Source organism: Oenanthe melanoleuca, chromosome 3 (assembly GCF_029582105.1).
Source record: "Oenanthe melanoleuca isolate GR-GAL-2019-014 chromosome 3, OMel1.0, whole genome shotgun sequence".
NCBI lineage: Eukaryota > Metazoa > Chordata > Aves > Passeriformes > Muscicapidae > Oenanthe > Oenanthe melanoleuca.
In genome coordinates, this window is record NC_079336.1 from 80925672 (window position 1) to 80939126 (window position 13455).

Here is a 13455-nt window from a genome sequence, read left to right on the forward strand (position 1 = left end):
ACGAAAGCCCTTTGGGGTTCATCCTTTTTGTATGAAGACTGCCAAGCACGTGGTTGTCCCATAATAAATGAAGTGGGTGGTTTGAAGTTGTATTGTTTTCAATTCTATCTTCTTGCATTATTTTTTCCTCTTTGAAATGCTCTTAGAGTCTGTTATTGATTTGGAATATTAAACTGTTTTGGTTATGAATTTATAGCTTTAAGGAGCATTTAATGTGTCCCTTATAAGTTCTTTTCTTTAGAGTTGTTATCCCATATGCTGGATCTGGAAGCAGCAGACGTGAACACACAAGATGCTTTGAGAAGCCATTTGTAAGGACTCACAGTTTGATGAGTCTTGGATGTGACTTCATGAGAGATTTTCTCTCAGCTCTGCAGGAAGTGTTGAAGGGGAGTGTGGGTGAATGTGGGGTTGTGGGGGTGGATACTTTTACTCTCTGTTCCCTAGGAAGTCTGGGAAACACAGAGTAACCCTCACAGCTCGTGTGACTGCCTATCAGCAAAAGCAGCTGGTGGGCAGTAGGAGGCTGCAGAAGCTGTGTGGGATTTTGAGTTCTTAGTGTAAGCAATCCCACAATTAGCAGTATTGATAACTAATCGATGAGGGTGTTTCATGGCCACAGGGCAAAGGCCAGCGAAGTCACGCTGTATATGAAGAATTATACGTTATCTGAGTCTTTGGTACATCATAAAATGGTTTCTCTTCCTACCAATGCTTTGGAAGTTCAAGGCTGAAGTTCAGCTTCAGTCAACATTTCAATTTAACTCAATGTTCAAACCTTGACAATTAGCTGAACAATCTGATCTAACTTTGACATTAGCTCTGAGCGGGTCACTTCTTCTCAAGGCCCCTTCCATCCTAAATTGATGTGTGATTCTCTAAACTGTTAATAAATCCAGCTAGGAAAGCAACTGTCTGGCCCTATAAAGAAAGGGAACATCCATAAGGCTTTGTGCAACTCCTGTATACTGTCCTGTATTATTGCCTTGAAAGAGGCAGTAGCAGATGCTATTTGGTTCCCTCCCAGTGCTTGGGATACATGGCTGCTTTTTGTCTGGGAAGACTGTATGACTTCCTTAGCTCAGAAGGCTCTGGTGAAACAATCTGAAATGTGGAATCTCTCAAATTAATTCCCTGAAAATAGACTTGCTTTCAGTTTGCCTAGGGCTCACTGGAAATCTCATAATGCTGGGAAGTCACAGTGGGAGGATGTTGCCCTTTGCAAACCACGGCATTCCTTCAGCTTGATGTTTGGAAAATGCCAGCAATTGTGGAGTTAACTTCCTTTTTTCCCACCAGCATCTGTTCCTTTTTCTGTTAGCAGAATGACTTCATGCTCATATGTTTGGAATGATTTGTTAGCTTGATGCTGACATTGGGTCATTTCAGTATCTTTAGTCTAGGTATGGAAGACAGGCACATGACCTCAAAAATTACTTTGCTATAAATGCAAGTAGGCTTAAGAAAATCAAATTCAGAAGCTCTGGCCCATGACGAGCCCAGGATGTAACAGAAAACAACAAAATGCTGCAAGAGTGTCACTAATGCAGCAAAAAATTTTCTGATTAGTGGTGTACTTGGGTCTTTTCAGTGTGAAAGAGCTGTTTGATTGATGGTACCTGGAAATGTATGGCATTGGCTGAAGCAGTAGTTCCCAAATTTGGGCAGCACCATTAATGCAATGTAAGTTAAAGCCTGAAATTATATACATCTCCTTCTACATCATTTAATGCAGAGAATGTGTTCTCACTAGAAAAATAAAACTTGGGATTCATGTAAGACACCATCTCATTCTTTTATAATTCCATATAATTAATTTAGAAATTTTATCTCACATAATTATAATGTAAATTTGTTGCCCGATTATTTTTTAAGCAAGTCAGCATTCTTTAGAAAAATCATTGCCTGTTCTTTATGGTTTCTCTTTGAGCTCCTGTAATTGTTTCTTCAAGTTTTTTACTTGTTATTTTTGCTTCTGCAGTAAAGACCTCAAAGTGTGTACTTGAAGAAACAATATAGTAGAGTCAATGATGTTAGAGACTCCTCTTAATTTTTTTTTTAGGGTCAAGAAGGCAAAAATGCATGCACAATTCAGATTATATACCATTATTATGGCTTGGAATTGTGATGCCTAAAAGACCACATTGTAGTGGACCTAAGAGGAGATAAGAAGTTTTTCCAAGTTGTCTTTATTTGGTTTGTGTTTTCCACGTTGCAGTGCCAACAGTTGCAGACTCATTTATTTATCCTAGCGTAAGAGGTTACCTTGGGTCAGGGTCTTGAAATGATATATTTATTTATGTATAATTGAAAAGTATTTTCTTCCCTGCCCCCCATGGGAACAGCATGGAATATTTTTAGTTTCTTCCTCCCTCCCCTCTCCCTCTCCAACAAAAAAAGTTAGTTGTTCTTTAAAAAATGCCTTGTTACCTCCTTAGTTCAGACTGCTGAAGACATAAATGCCATAAACTTGCCATGGTATTTGTTATAGATATTCTGAGTATGCAGAATTTGTGTGTCCATCTTGCAGGTCTGTGTTTTTCAGGTGATCTACTTGTGCTTCAGTTGAAGTTAGAACTCAGCACTAATCAAATATCAGGCCCAAAATATCCTGAGTTAGAAAATTGTCCTCATCATGCCTAATGCTGTGTTTTGCATTTGGCTTGCCTTCTGTGGGAGTTTTGGGAGGACTCAGTGGAAGCAGATGACCCTAGCATGAAAAAAAAAACCCAAAAAAAAAAAAAAAAAAAACATTTATCCAGCTGTCATCTTACTAACATGATGTAATTTGATGTACTTAAGAAAAAAAATAATGGGGAGCGGTCCAATTCTGCTGCATGGGAAGTACATGTAAATGCTGATGCCACTGGATGATGTTCTGTCCTTGTCTGTCCTCTGTGAACTAATGAAAGTTCACAATCTGAGTATAATTGTTCATGTTCTGCTGGTGGCATGTAGTAGTAATAATAATCATACATACATACATACATACATACATACATACATACATACATACATACATACTCTGTACAAGGCCATTCTCACCATTCAGATTAGCCTTTGGTGGATAATCAAGAGCAAAGAATATGTAAGTAATGAACATGTTTCTGTGTTGTGTGAGAAGCAAATTTGGCAGAGATCACTCTGAATTTCACTGAGAGTTCATGAGCCTTAAAAAAGCTAGTGAATACTGAGCAGGGAGAATTGCTGAATTCCTATCTTTTTAGTGAGAAGTTTAGAAATGGACTCAGTAAAGAGTTGTTGTCAGAATATTGTGACAATCATGAAGAGAAAGAAAGGAATTGCCTTCTACTTTCTGGAGAGTTGTTTAGTTTTCATCGCAGTCAGATGTGACAGTTTCCACTACACGCCTTAATTGAGGAGAAAATCACACTGTCTTCCATGACAATTCAGTCATCTGTTGAAAGGCACTTGGTATCCCAAATCCTTTGCAGATGTATTAAGTGAGAGAAATGAAGGCTGGGAGAAACAGTTTTACCTGAGTTTATGGAAAGAGCAGAGATAAAGCAACCAAGTGATACACTCAAATACTGGGCTAGCAGCTGAAGAGCTGTGGGCCCGTCAGACTCTATTTCCTTTGTTCACTTGTTCAACAACTCCTAACTTTTTTTTTTTTTTTTTTTTTTCCAATAGTGAAGGGTTAAATGATGGAGAAAAATGGAAAATACATTGGCTGCCCTGGCCATCTTACTGTCATCATGATTAAAAAAGGGCCCAGAGCAGAAGCAAACTAAAGCAAGCAGTGTCACTGGAAAAACAGACAGTGGACATGTTATGAACAATGAAGAGAAACCTTTTAGAATTTGGTATTAAAAAATTCTCTGGTGTGCTTCCAGAAGGACTTGTCCTAAATATCTTTGCTGGCTCTAGGTAGCTCTGTCCTTGGTAGTTCTGTGCATCTCTGAGCATAGTATGTGACATTTCATTCCCATCATCAAGCAACATGCAGGGTGTTTGCCATGAATCATAGGTGACTTCATTTTATTTACAAAAGATTTTAAGTCATTGCTTGCTGGAGATAAACAGTAGGACAAGAAGATAAACTTGGAGGCTCGATTACATGGTCTGGGCCCTTCTGTGGCTTTTCATATTGCCTAAAGGAGGAGAAAAGGAAGGAGACAGTCCAAGTGACAACATTATAATGTAGTAGGAATACATTTAAAAACAGTGTTGTTGTAAAGGATACAAGATAATTTGGTTGAGTAAGGGAAAAATGCCTTTCCATATCCATGGAATATTGACCGTAAGCTGAAATGTACACATAGTACACCTGTATAAACACAGAGTAGACAGCAGTAGGGACAATGCAGAGTTTGGTTGGTAACAAAGCAATAGAATATGTCCTGTTGCTGCTGCTTAGGGCTTGCTGAGATAGTTAAGAGATCGTTGGCTTCACCTGCCACAGATTACACACATTACTGCAGGATGTGACCTCAGGCTTGCTGCAGGTTTGTGGGAACAGAGTTGTGCTTCAGGAGTGCAGCCTAAGTCCACAGCCACACACCTGCTGAGCAGGTCATGTCCATGAGAAATGTTTAGTGTTCTGAAGACCCTCTGGGTGGAATGATCATGATTCCATCGTCTGACTGGTAGGATCCTCCCTAGTGGACGTTTTCCTTTACATCCTAAAGGAGTGGATGAGGAAAGGTAGGCTCCTGAGCATGTGTTCATTGAAAGTGTAAGGAATTCATGGATCCCCTTGTTTGGCAGCTCATTATTTAGATTATACATTTATCAACAGCAAAATATCAGCTGGTTGATTTGTGACTTGTAAAAAGTAGAGCATATAAAAGGTATTAAACATGAATATGGACTTCAGGTAGTAGTACAGAAGGATCTTTATGCAGCAACAGAGTCAGGAGAACTTACTCAACAAGAGACCAACTTCCATGGCAGAGGCTAAACATTCAGCAGAGGAGCAATGTTTAGTATTGTTACACTTCAATTTGGCAAGAAAGCTTAGTCCTGAGGGCAGAAATCACTGAAGAATTCAGTGTGACCTCACCTGTACAATTAAGTAGTTCTGTAAATATAGGGGCAAGTTATCTTCCCAGTAACTTCACACAATATCCCCCCTAAATTAAAGCCTGGTGATACTGGGATTCTCATCCTATAGCAGGGCTGAATATGTTTGAAGAGGGACAAGCAGGCTTGTATGATCTGTAAGTGATAAGAAGAAGCTGCTGCAGTCAGTGCTGGCAGCAAGTTTATATCTATCTGTGGTGAGGAGAATGATAAAATGCCAAAAAAAGAGGAAAGAGAAGTCAGGTTCTTAAAACTGGATGTATACTATGCAGTCCTACTAAAATATAAAGTTCCTTAAAACAGAGTCTCTCCATCAGTAATCTATTGTTAGTCTTATGCCAGATAGGCTTATTGTAAACTTAACCTTGGTTTAAACACTACAGCTATACATTAAAATCAGTGGTTGAGAATTCTGAGGTTTCAAACAACACTAATTCTTATCTTTGGCTCAAAGCAATGTACTGGCCACCTCTCTGCCTGCCAGTTATGCCACTCTAGTCTGTTTTCTGTGAGAAACTCGCCCTGTGTGCATATGCAATGCTTGTCCTGTGATTTCTGGAGGACAAGAAATAAAAGTATGCCTTCATCACCCTTAGACTGATATCAATTAGGAATAATTAATTTGAAGTGGCTTTGAGTTTTAGAGAAGGTTGGAAATAACACATCATATGTATATAAGGTACAATTTTTGGAGATTCTGTGTCTTTGATTGCTCAGGAAGCAAAACAAAAAAGTGAGAGATGGCATAATTACTTCCCAAAAAATCATATACTTAACTTGACTGGAAAGTTTTCAGCCTGGAAAGTTGGTAGAGCCAACCATCTTTCAAAACTGACTGATAATCCATTTTAATTTCTAAAAGCTGAACTTCTGCAGCACTGAAACTTCTTTCAATATTAGGAAATGCTTTCTAAGCAGAAATCCTCATTGTTTATAGATGTATCCCTTTTTCATTTTTATACTTGATTATATTTTTTGACAGTCAGTTCAACAGTTTGACAGTATTAGGTATTTTGTAATATAAATAATACTCTGAAGCCTTTGATTCTTCCTTTGAAAGAATGGTTAGTGAGGAGCATCAGAAGTCATAGTTAGGTTTGTCAAGTTACTGGCAACAGGGCAGAGCTCCAGCTAAATGAAGCAAAGAAAGTAAAAAAGGAAAAACCCACCCTGTGATTAAGGAAAATAGCCCTGTGTCATAATGTAGTGAACTGTGAGTATGTATGGATATACCTGACCTTTGTGAGAGGCAATTAGAACTCTTCAGTTTCATGTTCCAACTGGTCATTAATGAATATTCTCTTTTAATAAGTTACACAGTAGACTGCTTTTGTGGCAGAAGGATTATTATCTGCACATCAATAGCTTAATTCCAGGGAGAGAAGTAATGTTTGTTTTTCTCAATCTGGGTAAATCGTGCTTAAAAGGCTTGGATATAGCTTCCTTCCCAAAACTCTGAGACTATTTGTGTAAATGCTAGTCATGAAGTCTGAGAAATGGAGCAGTGACCACATCTGTCTAGTGAATGGCTCAGTCCTATGGTCTGTGCTGTTTCAAAATTAGCATCTCTTGGGACATGGTTGGCTTTTTGGAGGCATAAACTGTCTGAAAAGCTTAGATGTATTTTAGCTCCACTTCTGAATTAGCATTTTGTCCCACAGCAGATCAAACACATTTTGTGTCTTTTAATGAAAGCACTTTTTATTTGTGATATTTTGGCTGCTCTGAACTGGGACATAGCCAATAGAATGAACAGTGTGTTAATAAACAAGTAAATGTTTCTTTGAAAGCTGAACTTCTTAAAGTGAAGGAAAGTCAGTAGGTCAGACGTGGAAAAAGGGAGAATGGTGATTTGAGTGAGAGTGCAATACAACTTATGTGGATTGATTCTTGGCTGTACTACAGATTTCCTGTGTAACTGGGCACTGTGTAATTGTCTGCATCCCATTTTTCCTGTTTCTGCTGATCTCACTGACAGAGACACTGAAAAACTCAATACATTAATTTCTTGAAGGACCTTTGTCAGTTTGCAGTGCAAAGTGATGCAAGATTGATTCAGCATTAATAGCAGATGTTGTGATGAGTTGAGTTTTTATGCCTCTGAAGGGAAAAGAGTTGCACTTGTGGGAAATGAAGAACCAGTAAAAACCATCTTCCACCCTTCAAGCAAACAAAAACCCCACCTTGTTTTTTTAGTGGCCAGAATATTCATGTGAAGAGCAAGGGTCATGCCCTTCACTTTGAAACAGAATGTGGACGAGTCTGGATCCTGCATGTCTCAGATGAACATTTTTACAGCTAAGCTTTTATTGTGAAGAGTGTGAGAGGGCTTCAACAAGAAACTAAGAATCTTTATCCAGGAAAGCTTTCATCTTTACATCTTTCATGATGTAAATCATGTTAAAATTTCAGTCAAATGTCACTAAAAAAAAAAATCCAAGCATTCCCCAAAAAAAGTCCTGTTATTTCTAATCAGTATTACAATTCCCATTGCTTTTCAGTGGGAAATTTGAAAAAAAAAAATCTATGGAGGCTGTGATGAATAACACGTTTCAGTTTTTCCTAAATCTTATAAGTTTCTTGTCGTGACTTGAACTCCATGATTTATATTTTCTGAGCTGCATGTGATGATGCTGACCTTTCAGACCAGGTAAAATAACCATCTTTCAGCTCTGTGATGTACTCAAATGATGTGTGAAGGCTGTTGAGAGGAGGAGCCACACTAACCTCAATGTGGCTGTTGCAAGGAAATGCACTTCTTTGTGACCCAGGTATAAACTTGAGCATGCAGTGTCTGGACATGATGCAGTGAACAAGCTTGGACAGGAATTTATATCACAGTAGCCTCATTTTAAATTCATCATCTGTTTGCACACTGTTTTTATTGATACAGAGAGCAGCTCAGTGAACAGTATCATGGCTTCCTGTCCAAGAAAGGTTTTAAACCCACATTTTCTAGCATCAGGTGTGTGGCTTGTTCCCATCCTGTTCTAATTAGTGAAAACCTGTAAGGTCAGCTGTCTTCCCTACTGAAGAGACAGATTTGAGAAGGAAATCATGTTGCCAGTGAATAGATGTCATCCCAACAGCACCCATGCTTGTCCTGTGACATCTTTAACAGACATTTCTTGATGCATCTGTTCAAGGAGGAAGTTTTATGCTATAGTTTGCCTGTTAGAAGAGCTGCAATTTACTGTAGGGGTGTGTGTGTGTAGGTAGTGGCAAAGTCCATGTAATGGTTGGACAGCCAGGGATGACAAGCACCTGCTGATCCCAGGGAGTTAATATTTTTTGACATTGCATAAAAATAACCTGGTATAAATGGTGGTAGAAATAAAGGAGTACTGTGTTTAGTGTTAGAGTGTGCCAGTCTGTTCCTAGCTCTGACAATGAGCTTTGTCATGTCAGAATATATACTTTTTGTCTCCTTCTGTAGGAAAGAAGCCTTCTAAAGCTGCTAATTTTGTGGATGTATTTATTAATGCTTTGATATGCTCAGAATTTCAGGACATGCTCCAGAGAGCTGCTCAATATTTTTGGAGCTGCTGCAGAGTGAAATAGCAATGTGTCATCACTGGAAACTGAAACCCAGTGCTTGCCCCAAAGAGCTTCCATTCAGGCAGCTACTCTACAGGCTTTTCCCTGTGCTGTTTCTTTCAAGACTGAAATCATCTTGAAAAAACACCATATAAACAGTCTCTTTCATTTTCATGATCCACTCAGCAATGAATATCTGGCATTTCTGCTTGAGCTTTGTAACACTAGTGTTAGATAATTCTTTTTAGAAAGTTTTGCAACAAAAGCAGTGGTCTGTAATGCTTGCTTGAGTGTATTATGGCAGTCTTTGTATTGCATATGCTAGTCCCACTGACATGGCATACTGGTCTCTAGAGAACAGCTTGCTTGGATCAGGTCTCTCAGGATTTGCAGAAAAGGCTTTCAGGATCAGCTGAGCTGTGCACACTTTGCTTTATTTTCTTTCATTTTTGATCGGTTCAGATGGTCCAAATATTTGCAGAACTCCATTAAGTCCTAGTTGGGATGAAGTCATAAGTTCCACTTTCCACCAAGTCATGGAGCCTGTCCAAATTAGTGTCAAAGCCTGTATAATACCTTGGCTATATTGCAGGCTTGTATAGTATCAGATCCTGTTTTCACAGCAGTTACATAGTTGTTACTTCAGTGAAGAATGATATGGCCCCTTATAAAGTCCACAAGCTGACGCCTGTTTTTTAATGTAATATTTACACTATTCAAGGAGCTAAAAGAAGGCTTTGCTTTAATAGGTTCCTTCAGCTAATGTTTTTCCTTATACAGATGGGTTATTGTTTCCAGCTTTTGATACCTATGCAGCTTTGTATATTAAAGCCTCATTTTTTTTTCTGTTGGTTGGGTTTTTTGCCCTTCTCTGGGCTCCTAGAGCAAGGCAAAGGTTTTGCCATTATCTTCAAGTTGCCTTGCAATTTTCTCTGAATATATTAAAAACAAAACACAAAAAACCCAGCACCCTGTTGCTGCACCCCACAACACAGACTTAATTGCTTTTTATTTTCAACTCATCTTCTCTTTCTTGAGAGAAAGCGTGGCTTAGCAATCTTTTTAGCATGGACAGAACTCACATAATTTAGGCAGTTAAATATTTGGGTTTTTTTTTTTCCCAGTTGCTCTGATGTTACAGATGTGAATGTGACTCTCTGTTAAAAATGTCACTCAGGAGATTGCTGATATGCTAATGACTTCCTGGGGCTGGATAAGAATCTTCATGCTCATCCTGAGTATAAATAGCTTTCTGGGACTCCAAAATGAAATAGAATACCAGGTTTTAACTACATTATCATTTATCCTAGCAAGGTAAAACACACATTGACAACCATAAAATTCTGGTGTGAGCAGGAAGTGTGCGAGACCACTGAGATTGAATGGACTCTTTGGCTTAATATGCTTCTAGACCAAAACAGCTTCAGAAAGTGAGGATTCCTTAGTGGGTATCTGCTAAAATTTCTTTAACCTCAGCAATGTACATCTTCTGTCTGGGCTTTAATTACAGAAAAAATCTTACACTTTGTTTTCCACTGAAACAATTTTTTTTCCAGTTTTAATTCAAAAAAGAAGATTTACAGACGAAGAGTTCAGGGACCTTGCCTCATTGTCAAGCTAATGGTATATGGATATACTTTAGAGTATCAGAATCTACTTGTCATTAATTTTGATTGTGAGATTTCTAGTGGTTTGGATTCAGATAGGAAATACTTCAGAATTCTGATTTTTTTGAGTGTATCTATCCTGATGGTTTTCAGTCTGCATGTTTTTCAAAGACATCTAGAAATGTTAGCTGTAGCATTCAAGCATTTATACTTATTTTTCCCCCTAAAGAATCTTAAGGACAAAAAGTATCGTAGCTTATTTTGGAATTGAAAGGATGAGTTCAGGCATTCCTTAATTTATGTGTGTTTGTTTTTTTTTTGGAATTCAGAATGGAGTCAGGAGAAATAGAGAGAATACATGTATTGACTGTTCTGACAGTATTCTTGTCAGGTGTATTCTGCAAACTATTACAGTTGTCACTAGGACTTTTGTAATTCTCTGCAGAGAAAAATTTCAGAAGGTCACATGAGCACTCGTGCTTCAGAGGGGTGGCTCAGCCATGTTCCCTGCAGAATGACCTTGCTTCATTCTTCTTGATAACCTCCCTATTTCTGTTCTCTTTGAGGATGATAAGATTATAATATGAAAATAATGCTGTATTTATCTATTGTATGTTTTAATTTGTTTTTCCATTGTAAAGGTTATATATTGATCTTTTTAAGGGAGGTTAAGGTCTGCCAAGTGTGAAACTGTTTTCAGGGTTGTGGCTGCCACTGGTATTATTCTACACAGGAAAGGGCAGCAAAAGGCAGCCTACCAATGTGGTGTGGCTATTCTAACTGTGTTGGTAGGGAGTTGCATGTTTCTGTAAGGTGCTATTTGACAAGGATATGGGTCTATCAGAGTCCTACTCACTGTGGCCAGGAAAGGGACGTAAGGAAAATCAGTAGAACTTCTCAATTAATTTGGGAAACATCACCTTGTTATTAAATGTACCATCTATTATCATGAGGTGGTACATGATGTGTGCATAGCAGTTGTCGATATAGTTGGTATCTCTTACCTGTTTGCCAGCCTTTCATAATTTTTGTACAGTCATATTCATCTGTATGATGCTTTAATTCTTTTGCTCTTCTTAGTTGTTCAGTTGGGTGTAAGGGATTAATGACCTTTACTGTATGACCTGACATGTGTCTGCACTGCAGTCCTTCTCTATATGAGGACAAAGCTGTTTTGTCAGTGTCATGAATGGAGATGCTCCTTTAGTTTATGTGTTGAATATCCAATGGAAGAAAGAGAGGGAAAGATCCAAATCTCTTTCATGACTTTGTTTTTAATTCAAAATATGAAGATTTTGAGTTAGGCAGAATTGTTGTGGTGTGTTGATATGTACACTGGCAGGAAATTTTCAGGTAGCAAGGTTTTCTCTGAGTGTGGCTCAACAGGAAGCACGTAGAGGTATTTCTCATCTCTAAACCAAATAATGGTGGCATAGCTGAGGTACTCTCACAGACCTACATTTTTAATTTTGTTATGTATTATCTTCCAGGGTAGTTTTTTTAGTGTGAGTAAGCTTTCATGCACAGATAGCATTGGCAAGATCCACACAGTTTTCATATACCTTTGGTCATCCTTAGGATGAGTCAAGTGGTTCAATCTCTTACCATATGCTAGGAATGTTAGTATTAGTTATTCATTGTTTGTAATGGGAGTTGAGAATCCTGGAAAGCAGTCCTCATGTTACCAGTGACTCTTATATCTATGTAGAAATAAATATATTCATTAGAAGGAAATCTAATTTCCTTTGAGCAGCCAAAGAACAAAAAAGAATTGGCTCCTGAGTCAGTGTAGGTCTTCTTTTAGAAGACTGATTGAGATTAGCCTACTGAAGATGATTTCAGATGGATTATTTGGGAGATGAGGAGATAAGGATTAATACTACTTCTGCTGTAACTGAGGGGATGGTTTTGTGCTCCTTTGGCTGTTCTGAGATTTTGCTTGACTTTACAGGATATGATGGGATTAGGACAGGATAGAACAGAATATTTCAGTTGGAGGGGCCGAAAACATTCACCTAACACAACTGTCTGACCAGTTCAGGACTGATCAAATTAAAGCAGGTTGTTAAAAACAGTGTCCAAATGCCTCTTAAATAATCAACAGTCTTGGGGCATCAGCCACCTCTCTAGGGTGCCTTTTCCAGTGTCTGTTTGACCTCCAGGCTGAACCTATTTTGCTTTATCGCATCAAAATTATGCAGTCTTTATCTTTTCAGGTTCCTTTTTTATTTTTCTCCATTGCAGATGTTGAACCCCTTTGTTGGTGAATTCCACCATCACCATAATAATAGAGAGACCAAATAATTTATAAGATCTGTCAGTATAAAGGGACAAAATGTAAATCTGCTATCTGTAAATGGGCTATCTTCTGCTTGGAAACACAATATGTTTAAGGGACTGAGGTTTGCTGCTTAGATGCCAAAGATAACTGTATCTCCATCAAACTTTTATTATGCTGTGTTCAATAATCTGAGCTGAAAGGGATTCTTTTTATCTAACATACCATGGTGACAGTGCTACCTTTACACTTTCAGAAATGTTTGTAATAAATGTCACACATTCATGTGCATTGTACAAGAATATGAGGGAGATAACACAATAAAGAGCAGAGCAATGAAGAATCCCAGGTGGTTCTTGAGCGGTTTTCATCCTGTAAAGTCACTTTGTGTAACCTTGCCTAATTTCTGTTTCAGGAACAAGAAGATCCTAATAAGCTCGCTACCAGCTGGCCAGACTACTACATTGATCGCATCAATTCCATGGCAGCAGTAAGTTACCTCTCCTGCTACACAGGAAAGATTTCCTACCATAGGGATGTGTTTGTTTAGGAAGAAATCCTCAAAGGAGAATAATGTTGACCCAAAGACATAACTGATTTAAAATAGGGCTTACAAAAGAAGAGTATGGGGATTAAGAAAGATCCCTGCTCCAGCAGAACAGTAGATAAGAAAGCGCTATAAGTATTTCTGTATTTTATTCCTACAATACTAAGCACTGAAGTCAACCAAATTAGAGTCTGAAATGAAAAATTAAGAGAATATTTGATGAATCAGAAAAGCAACTATTTAAAAACTAGATGAAGTTTTATTTGTTGTATGGTTTCAAGTTGATTTCTAACCAATCTACAAAATAGCACTTGGGTTCTTGGTTTAGTAGAAGAATTAAAGAAAAGGTAGTTGTTTATATAAGATAGTATCCAGTAAAATAAGAGCACATAAATAAAAGAGCATAAGGCTGTAACACCTTGGACATAAGATACAAGCCA

The 13455-nt window shown here is 38.1% G+C and overlaps 1 protein-coding gene across 3 annotated transcripts in view; it reads left to right on the top strand.

Annotated features, from left to right (window-relative positions):
- The window catches only part of DAAM2 (dishevelled associated activator of morphogenesis 2), a 173132-nt gene that overhangs the window by 83221 nt on the left and 76456 nt on the right, over window positions 1-13455 (top strand). For all 3 annotated transcript variants that reach the window (XM_056487308.1, XM_056487310.1, XM_056487307.1), the window contains one exon: window positions 12884-12958. In XM_056487308.1, coding sequence (XP_056343283.1) covers window positions 12884-12958 — 75 coding nt within the window. The remainder of the gene's footprint in view (window positions 1-12883; window positions 12959-13455) is intronic.